This window comes from Crassostrea angulata, chromosome 7 (genome assembly GCF_025612915.1).
Source record: "Crassostrea angulata isolate pt1a10 chromosome 7, ASM2561291v2, whole genome shotgun sequence".
Lineage (NCBI taxonomy): Eukaryota > Metazoa > Mollusca > Bivalvia > Ostreida > Ostreidae > Magallana > Magallana angulata.
The window spans coordinates 3,392,440-3,413,542 of record NC_069117.1 but is presented as its reverse complement, the minus strand read 5'-3'; the positions used below and the strand labels follow the sequence as shown (position 1 = coordinate 3,413,542).

The window sequence follows — 21,103 nt, the reverse complement described above, 5'->3', positions numbered from 1 at the left end:
AAAAAAAAAAGAAACAAAAAAAAACCGGATTTAGATATCACTCATAGATTGTGAATACAATTTCAGTAATTTTTTACTAGTTAATATATAAATGTAAATCAATTAATGTATCTCAATGATCTGAAGTATTTATATTTATAAAAAAGGATCTTCTCAATAAATCCTGGCCATACCACACATTCATATAAATATAAAAACATTGTTGTTATGTATTTCATTATGTATCTCATTATGTAAAGAGTATGTAGTGCAGCATTTGGATTTATGAATTCAGCATTCCATATGTATGTTCAGCTAAGGCGCAGGAATGAAAATTAACTCAATTAATATTTAGTTTTGCTAGTTGTTGACACTTATCTTGAATTTTATTCTACTCATGTGCTGTACAAAATTGTTAGTGATACTGAGTTCATATCCTTTTTTTCATAATGTTTAAATATAGACATAGATTATTATGGTCTTACATTGGTTTTCGTTGAAGTTTTTTCAGTGTTTAACCAGATAAATGAAGAAAGAATCCATAATCTAAAATCGATATCAATTGAAAGAAAAGTAACCCGTTATACAGAAATATAATCATATGTGCTTTGGTTCATGATAAATAACCAATCCTGAATAACTATGACAGTGCATATAATTAGATACCTGTAATTTTTGTGTAGTTACCTGTCCAGTGAGACATATATCGATCTATGACATCTATTGATTAAACCCGTTCGCCCCAAGTACCATCCTCGTTTTAGCTTTCACCAACAAACCGTGTCTAGTAGAGAGATTATACAGTTTTACATACTTAATGTTGTTCCTTTATCAGGACCCTAGTCCGGGGTGATTAAACCTTTCGCTCTGCGGGGAAATTGCAGACTCTGTAAACAGAGCTACAGACGAGTCTACTGTCAACTCTATTCTGTGGCCTAGACTGTTTCTTTGAACTTGCAATTAGTGCGACGTTGCATACAGCTTTTGTATTAGCTCACCTATCCATTTGCTCAACTGTTTGTAAAACCAAAAGATTTCTATGTAAAATATTTTGAATACATTTCCTTTTTAAATTTATTTTCAATGATTGATTTTGTTTTATTTAGTGGCTTTAAATGGACAGCACACATTAAACTTACCTTAATTTTCACTTACGAGTTTCGTTTCTACAATGATATTTTGATGATCAACATTAACATATTCACTACATGTAATAATATAACTTTATTTTTGATTATAATTAACCTAATGGTGGGCTATCAATATATCAAAAATATTTTTCATGCAAAGCGACTCTGATGTTACATATTTGAAGTCAATTAAATTAGTTATGTGCTACATATCTTTTATATACTGAATATTTACTTGACTCTATATTACTCTGATAAAAGTTAGAATTCTACTACTATATGTTCACCATATACCATTCTATAGTTATATATATATATATATATATATATATATATATATATATATATATATATATATATAAAAAGAAAAACGAATTCCAAAAAAAAAGAGTCCTATATACAAGTCCAAGGATTGGGTCGAATCTTTAGTATGGTGAAAATTATTTACCCGTCCTATATACAAGTCCAAGGATAGGGACGACGCTTTAGTATGGAGAAAATTATTTACCCGTCCTATATACAAGTCCAAGGATAGGGACGACGCTTTAGTATGGAGAAAATTATTTACCCGTCCTATATATCAGTCCAAGGATAGGGTCGAATCTTTAGTAGGATGAAAATTATTTACCCGTCCTATATACCAGTCCAAGGATAGGGTCGAATCTTTAGTATGGTGAAAATTATTTATCCGTTACCATTAAGTTTTTTTGGAAATAGCACATTTTGTTCTGCATTATCATTTTGAGTATCTTTCTATTCATAGAATACTGTTAAGATGACAGGAAAAGCAACTACATTGCCTATTTTTATAGGTTTAAAAAATATTTGTTCAAAACCAATCGCTTTACAGCGTTGATATACATATAATGTTAAGCAATCTGAACGCACAACTTACATTTCAGAGAAACTAATATAATATTTTAAATATTTAGATTAAATATGCCAACTAAAGATATGAATTTCATATCCATAACCCCATTTAAAAACAGATTGTTAACATGAAAGTGCAGTATAAAAAAAAGCAATTTACGATGCATTAATAGGTACACATAATTATGTAGTTATTGGTTCTCCTTGCTTTGGTACAATATCAATGGTTTTCAAGGAATGCCTTTATGCCTGGATGATTTATTTCAAATTTCTTAGTCGTTTTCTTATTGGCTTTTTTTTTCTTTTTCTTTTTTTTTGAGTGCATTTTTTGTTAAAATAAATATTTGCACTTTGTATTTGCAAATCTTCTGGCTTCTAATTATAAATTTATATTTCTTTTAGTTAAGATATATGAATAAGAAGATATACAAGTCATCGTAATAAAAATCAAAATGTATAATTCAAACTATTTTAATTACTATAATACAAGTATTCTATATTATTGTATGAAACCAACATAAAAACTAGTATCATCTAGTTGAGTTCCAAGAATTGTGATTCCAAGAAATATGAAGCAGTGAATTAAATACATTGATTTTTTTTCACTAAAGCACGGTGATGCATGCATATATTAAATAAGGAGATAATAAAAATAAAAAATTAGAAATTAGTTTATTATTTTGACGGCATTAATGGTAATTATAAACAACAACTTGTCATTTTGCATGATATATGAAAATAACTATTGAGCTAGGTTTGTAATATTCCACGTACTTCTAAACGTGTTTCAAACACATTAAAACATCGAAAGGGGCCAGATTCGGTGTCAGTATTCAGACAGTACAATCAGGATACAAGGTAATGTCAATACACGCATATGGAGCACAGCAAACCCACAGTCCCCTGATATGTGGTCAATGAACCATGGTTATATCCTTCAACTTTCAGTCATATCGTCCATTAACACCTGACAAAAAAATCAGAAAGTGTAACATGAGAGCAGTCTAAAAACACCGAACAGGTAGATAAGAAGGATAAAAGAGGGAAAACCGACTCAAATATGAGCTAGTGTCTTCATCAAACGTTTTACGACAAAACATTGAAGTTTGTTCAAACGGAAAAGAATCAATGTTACATCTGTAGTGACGTTACCTAACATATGTCAGGGAGTTCATTCACACGGCATTAATGTCTGCGCTACGTCATCAGTCTGTGAGACGACAGGTATCACTTGTCGTCTGCTGTTCGGATCATGGTGGTCAACAACCAAAAATATGACGATGTTTTCTTTCAGAAGAATTGCCCACATCAAAGTTAAATTAGAAAGAGAAGCGGGGTGTCCTAGAAGTTACAGGGACTTGTAATTCAACCCCACGACATGGGTCCTTATGTATACCGGAGACAGGGCCCAAGACAGTCGTCATGTTCTGAGAATATGATACACGGAACCAACACAGAGCAAACCATGGATCCCCGGTGCAAGGTTAACGGAAACATCGCGAAGTGCAACCTATACGATGAGTCATTCACAATTAATCGTGTTTTTGGAAAATTAAAACGGAAAAACAAATGTTAATCAGCTTTGTTATATGATGGTAATTGTTTGATCGGGGCTGTCTTACCTTTGAAAGCAATTGTTAGAAAAATATCATGGTATATGATTTAGCAGAAAGCATGCGTAATATATCAAAGATCTATGTTTACACAGTTTTATTTTTGATATGACTTCAGTTGATTCACAATCCAATTATCAAGGTGTATTGGTTCATGCATTAATCACATTGTTGGTCATAATTAAAAAAAATAATAAACAGAGTAGACTATAATTATAAGTATAGCAATATAAAGCATTAAAATTCTAACTCAACATGGAAGTCAGTATTGTGTATGTATAGAAACAACTATAGTCTATCCCGAGTTATTGCTTCCATCTCTTTTTGATGATTTTTAATTAAAATACACATACTTGTTAAAGAAATACAGTTGAAATTCAAATCTATGAAAGAGAATATATCCAAGATATCTTATTGAACAATTATCATTTTTCACTCATAAAAGTTCACAGGAAGAAAAACAAATTTCTTACGGAGATGAATAATGGGAAATGTTGAAATCTTTTTTCCATTCGGAAGTACTCGGGATACCTCGCACAATTTTTCAATGCTATCATCCGGGCTTATTAATGACTGATGCAATGCAAAATCTCCGTAGACTTTCTATTTTGGGATGTGTATTGAAACCTGAAGCGGTAGAGGGGGTGTTTATAAACATTTAATCTGGACATTTTCATATTAGTGGATAAACGTAGTTTGAGCACAAAGGTATTTATGATTATCGAAATATCAAGCAAAAAGTGATTGAAGCAAAAACTCGGGACATAGTATAGGCCATAGTACTGCAGCCATTGTCTATTGTACTCTTCTTTAAAATACTAGTGTTTTTATTACTAGAGATTTTGCAATAGGATAAGTGTTGAAAATTAAACCTAGCAAACGGTCTTTCTGAAAGGGTTCAATCAGTGATTTATGTATTCCTGTATGTGATGACCAATGTAATGATACAAGTATGTTAATGGTTAATGTAATGCTAAATGTAATGGTTAATGCAGTACTATATGGTTAATGCTAAACTACATGTTAGATAATTCGTTCAATCAGTGCATACATAATTTTGTGATCATTAAAAGAGCATATTACAAAAACGATAGTAAATATAAAATCAATGACTGAGTTTTCTAACCGGATATATGTACCTACTTACAAATGCATTTACAAATTACAAACAGGTGCACCTACTTTAAACACGTGTCCCTTTTTTTTGGGGGGGGGGGGGGGTTGTGTGCCAAAAATTTTTCCATAAAAACACATAATATGCGTTTATTAATAAGTGTTAAATATTTTGAAAAGTATAAGATACTAGATTATTCTATAAGTATAACGTACTGTTTGTAGAAATATTATTTATGCCAAGGATGAAATACATTAAGAAAACTTTTCCTTTATTCCTAACATTCACACGTTTCCACCCTGAAAACGGCAGAGGGTAAAGCATTTTTTGCCTTCAAGCAGCCAAAACCCATTCAGCAAAAGAAATACATTAAATGTATTGGAATATTTTCACTGATAATATCAGTAGATTTTTAATGGAATATAATCAGCATACTTCTGACAACGTTCAAACACAGAATATAAATTTTCACAAGTGAACATGATGACTCTAAAATTGCTGGAAGTTATGATACCATGGTAACAACACTGACTAGCCCTGGAAACCATCGTAGTCCGGAATGCGTTTGAAGTTATATGACAAATGAAACAATTACCAAGCATTAACGTGTCAGGTTATGAGGAGCTGAATTAAAATTTGTCTGACATCCGCAAGCTTGAGTGTGTACACGTTTAAAAGTCATGAAATTGATGTTAGTGTGTCTAAACATGTTCTACTCAAAATAGAGCAGTCCATTGGACCGTATTATCCAATAGGATCAAACCCCTGGTTCTGTATTTTTTCTGTAACTTTGCTAAAAACTACTCTGTTGACAGCGATATACCGGTATAATTGAATTCATCATTTAAGTATTACTCATCTTTGCCCGACCCTCTGACCATTTTGTAATGATAAATTATCCAAAAATGCTGACAATAAAGGAGCAGCTAATGACATGTCTGATGGTCTACCAAACTAGTTTTTTTATTGTGGTGCAAAGAAATCACAATTATGTCAAGCTAATGAAGTTTCTTTGTTTCATTGTTAAATCCCCCAACCTTAAAAGTGCATTATGAATATTCATGACTTTAATTCAAAGGTAGTTGACAAGCATAAAGTCATTTTATACTTACGTGGTATTTTCCACAAATTACAATATCGTTATTCATCCATTGAGTTGTGTACAAGAATATACTTTCTCACAACAAAAAAATGAAGCGAACACCTTTGAATTTTTTAAATCTGCAAACACATTGATTTACTTTTCTTCTCTTTGCACCCCTGCAAAAATATCACCATAGCATGCGGTTTAAGTGACAATGGCATTCATCTCTTTTGCTACATCACTCTGAATGTCACTGCAGGCTTCATCGCACATTTCTGTGTAGAATCCACAAAGAAAACTGTCCCAGATGGAATGTTAATGTTTGACAACACAGTTTAAGGTCCATGCTTCAGTTCTGATGGTTGTGCCACTGTTTTGCATTTTCCAGTTATTTGGACATTCCTTCTGATGTATAAGCCCCAAGCACTGATGTCCATACACAGTTCTTGGTCTAACCTTCACAAGAATTGCGTTTGGACAATCATGGCCTGAAAACTGAACTAACTGCTTCTGTAGCTCCCAACCTATATTGCATAAAGGTCAAACATATTTCATGATATATAATAGGCAATTTCAACTTATTGAGCTTATTAAGAACAATTTTGTCGGCGATTGATGAAAACTCATGTAAATCTGATGATCATTAGTTGGGGAGTTCACAGTTTATCTGCTGCAGCAGTACTGAAATGCTGTTTCGCTACACACATGACATATAGCTACACGCTTAACCTATAGTACCAATAGCTACATACATGACCTATAGCTACACACTTGACTTATAGCTACACGCTTAACCTATAGTACCAATAGCTACATACATGACCTATAGCTACACACTTGACCTATAGCTACACGCTTAACCTATAGTACCAATAGCTACATACATGACCTAAAGCTACACACTTGACCTATAGCTACACGCTTAACCTATAGTACCAATAGCTACATACATGACCTATAGCTACACACTTGACTTATAGTACCAATAGCTACATACAGGACCTAAAGCTACACACTTGACATATAGCTACACACTTGATCTATAGTACCTGTAGCTACATACATGACCAAGAGTTACAAAATGACCTACAGTACCTTTAGCTACATAAATGACCTATATTTCAACACTTGTCATTCATTTTAAAATCGCAATGACAAATATTTTGTATCTGATTGTTGTACTTAAGATCACAAACTTTCACAGATTGTAGACATTGTTCCACAAGTGAAGTTTACAAGAAAACTAAACCTAGGCAAATGAAGCACTAAAGAATTGTTGAGTTCGCATACATACACAGAGCAATGATGAATATTCATGAGGGAATTCATTGGGTATATTTGTAATAAAATTCTCCAATAATAAACAACCTTTTCATCTTTTTATCATCTGTTCAAAATTGACATTTCTGCAATTAGACCCCAGTTAAACTGAACGCTATTCAATGTCGTTTAACTCCTTGTTGTTAAGGGTAGTATTTCAAACCCTCAACACCAACCCAACATGCGGGGTTGCTTTTTGTTAAATTCAAATGAAAAATGAAAGCTCCCACTTCAAAGGGAGTGATAGTGTTTTCTGCCACTCAACACGCTTGACTTGTGATATATTTTCTCCAATGCGTCAAATCTTAAAGGCAAATATGATTACCAGGTTGCTGTGAGGGACAACAGATATGGCGGATTATCAAGGACAGACCAGGAACCAACATCAGGCAAAAGGGGGGTACAGATCACGAACTTACGTCTTAATATGAACAATATGCAGACACATCTTGTGTCCAACCATTAAACATTGGCGTCGGAAGCAAATTGAAAGTGGGGGGGCTAGACTAATCCTCAGAAATATTGAGAAAAAAGTAATTCCCAAAATCATGGAAATCCTAATACGGGGGGGGGGGGGGGGGGGAAGTATACCTATACTTCCAAAAAAAAATTACTTACCCAAATTTTTTTCCCCCAAAATCATGAAATTCCTAATCCGTGGGGGGGGGGGGGGCTAGTTTGCTTCTGAATCTAACTTTTCAATCTTTCAAGGTAAATTTAGGAACAATAATCTTTCCTGTGAGAAAAAGTGGGGGGCTGAACCCTCTATCATGCTATGTTTCTAATGCTTAGGTATAACTTTGCAAAAAAAGTGGGGGGGCTAAGCCCCCCCTAGCCCCCCCCCGGTTCCGACGCCTATGTTAAAGAGACACAACAAATTTCAAGTCCAGTCACGAACAGCCATCTTTCCAAATCAACAGCCATATTACACTGTGGCGTCCGTGGTATTCGTCGTTTCTGTACACATACTGCTCAAGGTAGCTTAAAACAAAACTAATGGAGGACAAATAATCATGCTGAATATAAAACAGGATGAATCAAACAAAATTGTACACGACACACGTGCACTCTATGACGACATCACAGGGATTCGTGCCTTCAAGATCTAAGTATTTATGCAGATACCTGTTAGATCAATAGAAGATTGCGCTCTGAAAACTGTATTTAACACAAAATAAATGTAGTGAAAATCTTTTAACTAAATTATCTTCAGGCTTCAAATGATACTAGATTGCTTAATCAATAGGAGCTGTTCATTGCGCGTGCGTAGACTTGCATCAGATGGAACCTCTGGTGTTCTGAATCGATTTCATTCTAATATAGCTATTCTTAATTACATTTATAAGCCAGCAAAAACATATCTACAGACAACCGTTTTATGGGCTATCTTTGTGAAGCAAACCACACCGGCTGTGTTAATAAAAATAGGAACTGGATTTTGGTGAATTAATAAAATGTTTATGTGAATTTACATTGAAAAAAAATATGCATTCAATTTCTTATAATTGTTATAGCGAAAACATATTTCAAGGGAGAGGTTTAAGGCATGAAATTAACGTTATCTGATCTTGCATATGATCTGTATTTATAAAAATATTTTAACCCCTTTTTAGCCAATTATTATCTAAATGCATTTTAACAATACATATTTTAAATATATATCCCGAGAAAAAGGTTTTCTTTCTGTACCGCAAACATCCATAAACATGCTTGATTTGTTTTTTCAATATATAATTGTGTTGTAGATGTTTCTGAAAAACAACTATATAAATGTTAAACATATCGTTGCAAAATTTAATTTAAAAAATAAGACTTTCAGGGTCTATGATAACGTTTACTTTCCACGCGTCTCTGACCGGGGAATGATCGAATGCGCATTTCTATAATAATTTTTGACATATTAAATACACCGATGCTTTCCTTGACAGTTGTTGACAAGAATGAGAAGTGACATTTGTTTTTCTATGGTGAACTGAGATAGGTTATTCCATAAGTAAGCCCTACAATGAGCCTTCGAAGGCCGTTTTACTGCCTACGTTACACAATATTTCCTTTGTTTATCTGCTATAATGCATGCAAATCACACATTTGCCATTTGTTCGTGTGTTCTAAATAAACCTAGTTTTGTTTGAACATATTTATGATTCATTTTCTAAAAATAAAAAAAAACAGAGGGACTCATATTAATATCCCTTTTTTCATTTTAGTTTTTTTTTTTTAAATAAAAGTGACCATTGAACATGTTAAAAATTATTTGAATTGCAAAATCAACAAGCTATAATTATTATTTAAATTTTCAAAAAAATCATTAATTGAATTTATAATTTATATAACTAGGAATTAATTTCAATCAGTATATTTATTTGTTTCAATAAATATTTGTATTCTGCAAAGGCAACGAATGAAATTGAAATATGGCTTGAATGGTTTTTTAAAATAATTTTAGTTCTTACCAAAATATTATCCCAAAACAATTATACAAGCTACATTTAATGTAATTTTTTTTAAAAATATACTCACATAATTTGAGACAGACAAATCCTACAGTTCATCACATATTAATTGCTGAATTTAACCTAAAACAAAAAAATAATTTCCTAATAACAAACTGGTTCAAACAGTCCGTCCATTAAGGCAGGACAGACTTAGAGCATTAGATGGTTAATGACAATTTAGTCCCAGCAGATGAAAGCATCAACACAGACTACCTGCCACCTGTCCCGGATTGACCCCTCACCTTGAGGCGACCTCGGGCCACTGACCACGGTCTTGTTAGACACACGACAGTCGGGATTTTTTTATTAAAAAGTCACTGACCAAGGGGTGTGGCGTAATTCCCACAGTGCAACTAGATTACGTAAGTAATATTTTTAGAATTATAAATTTAAATACAAATATTTTTTTCTATGTTGTTTTTAAGTCCTAAAAATTATCTTATTTTTACACATTTTATATACTGAATAAAAAATATTATTGGGATAAAAACAAACAGAATTGACTTAATAAATATCAAAACCATTGCATTTATGATTATATGATATTTTTTTTAAGTTTTGGTCGACCTAACTGGCGAAATCAAATCTATGTAGACTATGTGGAGGGGTCAATCTTTTATTCGATGAGGTCGATATTAGTGGACGCCTGACCATTGACTGGTTCTCGCACCACTGACCGGCTAATGTTCGGACTTGGCTAGAACGTCTGGGTTAGAAACTTGTCCTACACGAGTTTTACTTGTCACAGATATATCAGGTCTGTTTTTTACATTAAGAAACTAAATATTTACATTGATTTGAATGCCGAACAAATGTTTTCTAAAGGTTTTTTTAATATCACACAAAAAATATTGTGATCTTTTATAAAAATGTTGGCCTAAAAAAAAAGAGAAACCACTGAGAAATAAAGCATGAAATATATTTTCTAGTTGTTTTTTTTAAAGAAAATAAATGTTATCCAACTCAAGCATGTGTAAATTGCCGTAAGCGGTGGTTTGTTTAAAATTATGCAAATGAACAATGTCTAGGAAAATAAAAAGTACCTTTGAATCTTCCAAACCAATAAACCAAACATGTTCTGTTTACAAACTATAGTTACTATAGTTACTTTTACCCCTCAAGTTTTCAATCCAAAAGGTGTACACAAAACAACCCATGAATTTTGTTAACACTGCCGCCATTACTATGCATCCATTTTCACCAAACACACCAACCAGGGTCAAACTAACATGTCGACTTAAGACGGTCACCCTATCAGACACACACCACTCAAATCATGCGGCCGTATTCCGGGCTGACATAGGCTAAGGTCTATCAAATTTCACTCCATGTTAAATGGGGAATTCTTAGTAAAAATGTACCGTACTTCACGGTCCCTGAATTTCAACCGCGCTCATCTCGTTTTCAATATAAACAGGATTTTGCCAACGGCTATACAACAGTATGTGTTGCATATCGAATGTTAATTTACTTTCAAACTGGTATATGAACAAACAGAGAAATAAAATATTAAGATGAATGAAGTTGTCCAGATTTGATGCAATGAAAGGGAAAAGAAAGAAAGGAAAACTTACTGCGTTCAGAAGATCACGGGCAATCAGGCAGCCTCTTCGGGGTTAAGTATGTCCGTCGAAGTACGCTGCACTTCACTCGTCCGTAATAAATTGAAATTTAATTCGATTACTAAATGTTTCAATTTTTTGAATTGTCAGCCCCATTGTCAGGTGAAATATCTTTATTAATTTGCGCAGTGGGCGGAGTCAGGAATGCCCGCCTAAATATACTCCGCATTTGTTGCACTCCTTGCAAAAAAAAGTTGTCTCTGACATAAAATAGTCCAGAAAAATGTCCATATTTAAGAATCCAACTATGCTACCGCAAAACTATCCAGCAAATAAAAAGCTATGAATTTCCTGACTTCCATCTCTGGTTGAAGATTACCCTTTTTACATGGCCGAGGGGATCTAATAAAATGCAAAAGTTAGCATATTTCACTCTCACCTGCATCGTTGCTTAGCGACTGTGGTAAACATATGCTAATTTTTCAGATTAATGTATGATAAATCTTTTTATGTTATATCAGACTTTATTACTAACTTGTTCAGTTTTTTTTTTTGACAAACGCGTAGTTCAGATTACTATAATTTATTAGTTTGTCATTTAAACAGCAAGAGATGAAACAGTACTGTCCCTTACATTCTAATAAGGCAGCAACAAATTATACTTTGCTAACGTTCGGTAGCTTTTTATTTAATAAAACAAAAAAGATCAAATATTAATCAGTCAATATTTTATTTTCATACACATCTCGAACATCTTTAGTTTGTACCAATACTTAGTACATTAATAGATAGGCTAATGTCATTTAAAATGTAATTTCATTTAAGCTGTTATAACTAAATGCGAAATTAACAAAAAGGAAAATGAATTCTTTAATTTGCTTGTTCTATCTTACAATGACACACTCTGTCGTTTTCTTTTGTCCCACATTGTCAGTTCGTGAATTCTGTTGGTCCTCTGAATTGTAGTCTTGTTGTAGAAAGACAAGCGGGTTAACGGCAAGATGTAAAAGCAAAACTGCATCAAAAACAAAATTACATGACACATACATGTTTCAAGAGACAATTTTTAAAGTAAACTGTTATAGTAATTGTCTGTGACGCGCGTGCTCAGTATAGGGCTTTTGAGTATTGATCGGCTCATTTTTCGATCTGATATCCTTATCATAAAAATACACATGGAGTTTTTTTAAATATCAAAGAACTTTACAACACAAGAAAAAAAAGAAACTGATTTTGATGTTAAAAAATCATAATAAGGAAAGATGGACGCAAGACGTGTATTCGATTTAGGACCCTTTACATGGCTTAACATCATCCGAACTAAATTAGATTAAATCATCTTTTTCGTTTATAATCTGGATCAAATAATAACGATATTTTGTTTCTCCACTTTTAGATAAGTATGCAAGGAAAGTGGACAGATATCATATTGTGCAACTATAAAGCACAATTATTCCGTATCGTTTGGTAAGATTTGCATACGATTTTACCGTTGTATATTTTTGGATAAGATAAATGTTCTATTTTACCACTGTATACTGATAGAAAACATTGGCGTGCTATATTCACCGTTGTATATTGTTCGATAAGATTAATGTGCTATATTCACCGTTGTATATTGTTAGATAAGATTTATGTGCCATTTTACCGTTGTATACTGTTGGGTAAGATTGGCATGTTATCTTACCGTTGCAAACTTTGGGTAAGATTCGTGTGCTGTTTTACCATTGTATACTGCTGGGTAAGATTGGCATGTTATCTTACCGTTGCATACTTTTGGGTAAGATTCGTATGTGTTTTACCATTGTATACTGCTGGGTAAGAGTGGCATGATATCTTACCGTTGCATACTTTTGGGTAAGATTCGTGTGTTGTTTTACCATTGTATATTGTAGGGTAAGATTGGTTTGTTGGCAGTGCTATTTTACAGTAAATTGTGGAGGGTAAGATTGGCGTGCTATATTTTGCGTTGTATGTGGTGGGAAGATTGACTTGGTTTTTTTTACCCTTGTTTGCTATTGGATAAGATTGGTATGCTATATAACTGTTGAATGTTGTCTGATAAGATTGATTCGTTGCTCTACAGTTTTGTAGTGTTGTATGCTTTAGCTTTAACTCGTCTAAATATCGAACCTTTGTGTATTGTTCATCAATATAGACGGGTAGTTATGTTTGACAAATTGTTGAAATTAACGAAAAAAAATCACAATTCTATGTTGTGATTAATAACGGTTTTTATTACCAGTAAAGGCAGTTTATAGGGAATGACAGGTTTTTTACGGTGATGTCGGTTTGTTGGGATGGATTAGTTGTTAAATCATTATAAACTGTTGGGTTGTTAGGATTTGGTAAGTAATGAATGTCGGTAGGATTAGGCAGAATGTAGGCTGTTGATAAACTTGACAGTATACTCATAAGAACAATTAGTAAAAATTGACAATGACAGAATATTTATACGTTGTAAGTTTGTTGGTAGGTATTGATAAAACATCTAGCCGATGTAGGCTGTATATGATTGTTGACAGGACATTAAGCCGATGTATGCTGTCTTTAAATATTGACAAGACATATAGGCGATGTAGGCTGTCTATAAGTATTGACAGCTAAGACAGGACATTAAGCCGATGTAGGCTGTCTATAAGTATTGACAGGACTTTAAGCCGATGTAGGCTGTCTATAAGTACTGACAGGACATTTAGCCGATGTAGAGTGTTTTTAAGTATTGACACGGCATTAAGCTGATGTAGGCTGTCTATAAGTATTGACGGGACATTTAGCCAATGTAGGCTGTCTATAAGTATTACAGTACATTTAGGCGATGTAGGATGTCTATAAGTGTTAAAATTATATCTATCTAGTGTAGGCTGTTGGTGAGTATTGACATGATATTTATTTGGTGTGACTTGTTGGTAAACAATGGTATGCAATTTATCTGGTTTGTCTGCTGATTGGTTTTTACATAAATATGTCCGGTCTAGACTGTTTGTAAGTATTCACATTATCATTGTCCTGTGTAGGCTTTTGATATGTATTCTTGTATTTTTCCGGTGTAGGCTGCCGGTATGTATTGACAACATATTTATCAAATGTTTATTGTTGGTAAGTATTGATATGTTAATTAATTTATTCTCCCATTATCTGTGGGTAATGATAGAAAGAATACTCTTACGGTGTTGATTGCCGGTAGGACAATCTATGTAAGCGGTTGATAGAGATCAATAAGTTATTTTGCTGACAAAGGATGTTGGTATATGATAATACTTATTTTAACGTTGTAGAATGTTGAAATCTGTTAGCTGTATTTCACTGTTAGTTGTATTTCACTGTTAAGGGGTCTGTTAGTTGTATTTCACTGTTAAGGGATCTTGGTAGTTGTTAATAGTGGTTTTTACTTTTGAAAGACGTTAGTATGTGTTGACATTTATTTTATGGTTGAAAGATAATGGTTGATATTTTTTTGCAGGTGTAGACGTTGGCCTACCGCTATATACAGGCGAGATTCAAATATAAATGATAGTATCATGACCGTTTCCAGAAATGCAATTATTTATGGGTGAAAATTTATTTAGCTGTTAAAGTGCATCTAAAAAAATGTTTGCTAGTTGTACATCCTGGTGCACATAAGGTAATGTCTACAATGAAACTCTGATATAGGGTAAACAGCCTTGTGTTGAATACATGAAGGTGTGTTTTTTAAATCCCTTGATAATGTTCTGGTCCGGACTACCTAATAATGTGTAGTACCAAAACGTTCAGAATATTCATTATATATATATATATATATATATATATATATATATATATATATATATATATATATATATATATATATATATATATATATATATATGTTTTAAGTTTCAGATTGATTTTTCATATTTTTTTGAAAAGTTCAAATTGAATTTGGATTAGATATTTTTGAAATGGTAACATGCTATGCTGAAATCAAATATCAGAGGAATAATTCCTATGACATGTAAAGTGAGCATTTGACTGACCACATCAATGTGTTAGAAATGATATGAACACGTGCCCAAAGAAATAAGAACACGTGACCGCCACTTGTACTGCATCAGTCAAACGGCGTCGTGGAAAAAATCAGGAAATGTCATCTAGAACAAGCAGACAAGCTTTGAACCACAGGAGGATCTTGTGATTTAAGAAAAGAAACATTTATCATCAATGCCTAACACATCAAAAATCGGATTAATATAAGTCATCAAGTTTAAAGAAAACAATGATATGGTTACATTCCGATGATAATATATTTGAACTAATACCTAGCAATTAATGAAGGGGTTTTGCTTGATTTCTCTGTGCAATAAATTTATGATTAACCACACCAACAAGATTTTTCTAATCACACTTCCGCTTTTCTGTCAAGACATTGCAGACTGAAATGTAACTTACACGTGGAAGCACTCGGGCATAATTGGGGGGGGGGGGGGGGCACTGAAGCAAAGAAAGGAAAGGCGTCCACCTGTACGATACACATGACGTAACTCAGAAAGGTAGGCGGAACCGGTTGGCCATATGTTTAGGAATATAAAAGTTTAATATAAATTAGGACTTCCTTAATTCATTAAATTACTGTGTTGAATACTGAATAGATAAATTGACTCGATTTCATCTTTTGCGTTTAGTCAATCATAAGAAGCAGCATTCAGCAAAATGTCACTGCCTTATATAAATGAAAAAAAAACCCGGAATATTTTGAACTAAATTAATTGATAATTAACCACAGTGAACCGGATATAACTCTCTGTCACCACATCGTCAAATCGGAAATTCAAATCATCACCAAACATTTGGAGTAAAATACCAAAAACCTTTTCGAATTTATTTAACTTTAAAATCTGTTCTCGGACGAATGTCATAGTAAAACAAGAAGGATAACTCCAACAACGTATTCCAAGAAAGTCGCAAGCATTTCAATGCTCGGGGGCTTCTGATAACTAATTCCACGGAAGTTCACTATCCTCAAAACCCTAACCCAAACGTCTTAGTTAAAGACGTTGTCAAGTGTGAGATCCTGCATTTGACTCGCATGATTTTTGTTTTTAAATCGTTTTGGTTCGAAGAAAGGCAGTTGCTTGTTGAAGTCTTGATAATATTTTCTTTACCGTAACAGCCATTGCATGACTAATAATAATGCCAACAAAAAGTTAGTTCATAGTCAATCAATCAATCAATGAAAAAATGACAATGACAATTGATTAACAATCAATTATCAATTAATTAATTAACAATCAAATTAATTGAACAATTAACTTTTCCACATTATAATAGGTATAGCGTATATTGTACGAATATATATGACATTATCATACTGTTCCATTGATTGATTGATTGATGTAATATGATATACTTTTATATTTAGTATATATATTTTAATTTATGGTCTACAGTTATGACCATCTAAAGTCCAAGAAAATGCATAATTCGGGGATGGAGCGTAATTTTTCTTTCTAGCGGCCGCCAGGTGCAACTGTCGTCTGATTCAGCTGGATGACGTACAGAATGGTGAAGATCTAAAACAAATCAACGACAACAAATCAACGACAACACAGACCGTTTATTGTTAAATACTTTTGTCATAAAAACAATTCGAAAGATATCAATCAGACGTACCTCCGTAAAGTAGTGAACGAATTCCTCCTTCTCCACATGCCCATTGTCTACAAAATATAATAAAAAAAATCATCTAATACAAAGATTACATCATTTGACTATCCTTTGGATGTTTGCGGTAAATACTATAGTGTGCTGTTTCAGTAATTGTTTAACGGTGTGCACAGAAATGATAATATTGCTATGAATCAATTATATACACCAATGCCTTCGCACGTGTAAGCCGACATTTGAGTGGCACGTATAATCTTTTAAAAAATTTTTGAAACACATGTCGTCTTAACGTTCATTTCACACCCGGCAAGGTAAAAATCTCTCTAAGAGAGATAGTCTATATAAAGCCCCGCCATAACACTAAATAGCAACGAATATTTATAAAACTGCTGTATTAATAGTTATTTTTCTTAAAACAATTAACTTTTGAAATGCACACTCAAAGAGGGTTGTATACGGGGACCTTTATTTTGATAAAAGACACTTAAAATAGTTGATCCCGTTTTAAGGCGGTTAACATTACTCACTGTTTGAATCGATCTTCTGATAGTAGAGGTCTAAATCGGACACGGTGATAGCGCCATCTTGGTTCATGTCGAATTCCAGGAACAGACCCTCACCGATTATGTTCAACTCTGGTTCATTGTGGGCAAACCTCGTCACGAATTCATGCTTGGTCACACTATGGTCATCTAAGCAGCAAAGTAATCGTGAAAGCAATTTTGTAAATGAATGCAGTATGCCTTTTCAGGTTATATCACAAAATGTATTTTTAGAAAAAAATATATATTATTATTAATATATATTCCTATCAACAAAGTTACTCTTCTCTGTCAATTAAGACCAACTTGAGATTAGCAGCTTAAATTAGTGGTTTGTGTTCCTGGTAGTTCTTAGATTAGACAATTATATAAAATCAAAAGGGACTTTTTCTGATGGTGGTATTGGACACTTCCATGTTGTGACGAATTGTTTATCGATATAAACAACAAAATCAATTGTAATTAATATATAACTAGTTTCTTTCCCGTTATTATCATATGACAGCGTAGTGCAGTGGGTTAGACGGTTTACCACGAATATGTAAGTCAAGAGTTCGAGTCCCGGTGTAGGTTTTACAATTTTTAAGTCTCCAAATATTTTTTAGTGGATATTTTTTTTGATAAACATTGTAAAATTTGAAAATTCTAAACCGATAAAAGTATTTTAATTTTAATGTACTTTAACTCACATTAATATCTACAGATGTCCCATACCACCTTATTTTACATGACTAACTGAAGACCCTTATGACCATCGAGCGGATGGTTAACAAAACGCCATTAGTGACTTATCTATCATAAATAAAGCATACTACTGACGTCCATTCACGACGATATGCATTGAATCAGAATATGATAAATCACGTATCACGTACATGTATCAAATAAATATCAAGTATATCAAGGTGAAATGTGCACTTACATCGGCAAGTTTCAAAAGTTATGTCCCGTTGCCGCGCCATTTTCAGTTAAAACATTATTTTTAGGATAATTTTCCTCCTTTAAACCTTTAAGTTGACATACATAGGGACACAATACCATCCTTTTTTTTTGCAAAAGAATAACAGATAAATGCAATGACTGGCAATAAAGAGTGGCAATAAGCTCCCACTCCAAGAGTGATTCTTACGGTTAGCATCGTAATCATCGAAGATGTGGTGCATGTCGCTCGCCTCGAATCGACCGTCGCCATTTTTGTCAACAGTGTGCCAAAGTGTGGTGACCTGTGTCCGAATAATGTTCTTGAATTGTTCCAAAGCAGAATGTGACTGGTCACTGAAACAGGGCAAAGTTGTTTCCCATCATCCGTAGTTATCAATAATCTTAAAAGTATGGTTTTTGTCACTTGTAATGTGTATCAGTTTGATTTTATTTATCTTAAACTCTTTTATATCTTAATGATAAAACTTACGTTGGAGCACCAAGTACACTAGTCACAGTCAAAAGAAGAAAATATGCTATCATGGTTCTAAACAAAAAAAAAATAAGATATTAAAAGAGAGACAAAGCCAAAATAATGAACAGTTTTAGTTTTGTCATTAAAGAAATATCAAAAAATTTAAAATTTATTGTTAATTGTTCAAAAAGAGGATAATAAATATAAAAGAAAATATTAGAAGATAAACATTCTTTATTTCCATTGCAAATATTTTTTTAAAGTGCCAAATATTTTAAGTTCATCAAGTAATTTAGAATAATTTTTAAAGCGATAGTGGAACACAAACTTACCAGGTTTAGCGGAACTTTTGTTGAGTGATCCGCGGGTTCAATGTGATAAGACGTCTGCTTGACTTTATGACGCCGATTACTGCGACCTCGCTGAACGAAAAGTTTATCATATATATACTGGCGATTTCGGGATAAGATAGACTGGCGATACATTTAACATAGATTTTTGCTGTCGATCTTTGCTATGCACATTTTAAAGCCTTTCAATACATTTTGGAAAATTAATCTGCAGTTCACTTATTTTAAGGGTTTTTTTTTTACAGTGATGTAGTTAAAAGCACAGTAAGCATAGCAAGAATTCTTGATTAACTAATAAAAATAGTTCGCCAACATTTATTGGCCTTTTAAGATTAATCAGTTCTTGTAAGAAAAATGCCCATTTTATTTGACTTTTTAAGCCTTTTGTGAGTTCATAATAATTTGGTATTATGCGTAATTTTGTCTAAATGGTTTTTTTTTGTACCGATAAGGGCTGTCAGAATAACGTTTTTGTACTGAGAAGTAGTGGTTTTGTCCAAAACTTCGTTTGGTGTTAAAATGCAAACCTAAAATGTAACTTTTTAAATTTGAAGTTAATCGACAAAACCTTCGAGATACAGGAGAGATGCATGTACGCTTTAAATAATGTTTTGTGTTGCGAACAAGGTTCGTGCCACGTTTTTCTTAACATGTACATAAAGAGCGGTATAAAGATCATCGTACATATGTTTAACACATATGCCATATGACAAGCACTTTAAGTTCATTTTGAGTCACCAATAGAAAAATAAAGGTTTGGAACCAAGCTATTTTCAACATACCATTAACATGAACATTAACATGGGGCGATTCTTACAGTAAAACAATTTATTTTTGCCAGTAAATATAAGAATGTCCCAAACCTCTCGACGCTCATGTTAAAACGAACTGTCACTGATAGAATACATATTGAGAAACTACTGCTACTTAAGAATTGTAAATTTGCTGAGTATTAAAAGTATTGGCAAACTATTTGTGACTTGCTCTAAACTGTGTTTATAATAGCTGCAAGGATATTTAATCAAATTATAGCAAAAGAAAATATAAGTTTACTGTTATGTATCCTCTTGCATATGTATGACTTTTGATAGATAGTGTTCCCCTCTCTTTCTCCGCCCTCCTTCACACCCTCCCCCCCCCTTAACTAAAAATACTCAAACTTCCATGGTTGATAAAGAAAGTATTCGAGATTGTTTGTGAATATATATGTCTGTTTGTCGGTGTTATACTTATATCTTAAAGGAAGTGAATATGTGATGTGTATGCACTGTAACCTAAGTATATGTCAATAATTTGTACATGAAAGTTTGAATACAAAAAAAAAAACATGGAGCGATCCTTGTTTGCATTTCAAAGGACTGTAATCTCAGTATAGTCACGCAGTTTCAATAAATTGGTAGTTCAAGTGAATTTTGCGTAATGATAATGAAATTAATATTTCCTCGACGCAGTTCAAAATTTACGTGTGTGTTTCAAAACAACACTTTAAGGTAACACTGGACAAATATTTACGCAAGTGACTATAACCAGAACAGTTTTTTTTTTCAAATACTGTGACTAGAATCATCTCTGCATGCTTACATTCAGCAGAAACACATCTCTGTTTTTTTTTCTTTAAAGAATCTAAATCAATCTTTGTGGAAAATTACTGACAAGACGTGGGAACAATTTCCAATACTTTGATTTTTGTGAGACATTGATCCTTTAATATTTCGACAATTTTTTTATTTTTTAGCTTTGCCAAGCTTACCCACTCTTATTACTGCCAAATGTTTACAATCCCTACTAATAGCACGCCGTAGCTGTCAATGTCAGAATTCTACCGGTCAACGGTTGACCGGCATTTCGTGTTATATTAGCTCCCCTTTGAATCTTGCAGATTCCCTTGCGATGCCACCCTTTCGTCAATGCTGTAAGGTTTGCACTTCACTTCTGATCTTCACAATTGCAATGCTATTCAATTTTCCATTCAATTCCTTATTTGATATATTTCATGAACTATTTTACTTTATGAAGCTTAAAA

At 33.1% G+C, this 21,103-nt stretch overlaps 1 protein-coding gene across 1 annotated transcript; it reads right to left on the bottom strand.

The window, feature by feature from the left end:
* Window positions 1-16,327: 16,327 nt before the first annotated feature.
* LOC128155918 (uncharacterized) lies at window positions 16,328-19,170 on the bottom strand. Its single transcript, XM_052817804.1, has 6 exons — window positions 19,063-19,170; window positions 18,746-18,802; window positions 18,464-18,609; window positions 17,320-17,484; window positions 16,799-16,845; window positions 16,328-16,698 (listed from the first exon to the last, which is right to left on the bottom strand). Exons 2-6 carry the CDS (start codon window positions 18,796-18,798, stop codon window positions 16,636-16,638), a joined length of 474 nt encoding a protein of 157 aa, XP_052673764.1. The 5' UTR covers window positions 18,799-18,802; window positions 19,063-19,170; the 3' UTR covers window positions 16,328-16,635.
* Window positions 19,171-21,103: the final 1,933 nt, after the last annotated feature.

Coding starts and splice junctions, on each gene's coding strand:
- LOC128155918 (XM_052817804.1), bottom strand. CDS start 18,798: ATGATAGCATATTTTCTTCTTTTGACTGTGACTAGTGTACTTGGTGCT. Junction 18,610..18,745: donor AGTGTACTTGGTGCTCCAAC/GTAAGTTTTATC, acceptor GCCCTGTTTCAG/TGACCAGTCACATTCTGCTT. Junction 16,699..16,798: donor TCGTTCACTACTTTACGGAG/GTACGTCTGATT, acceptor GATTTGTTTTAG/ATCTTCACCATTCTGTACGT.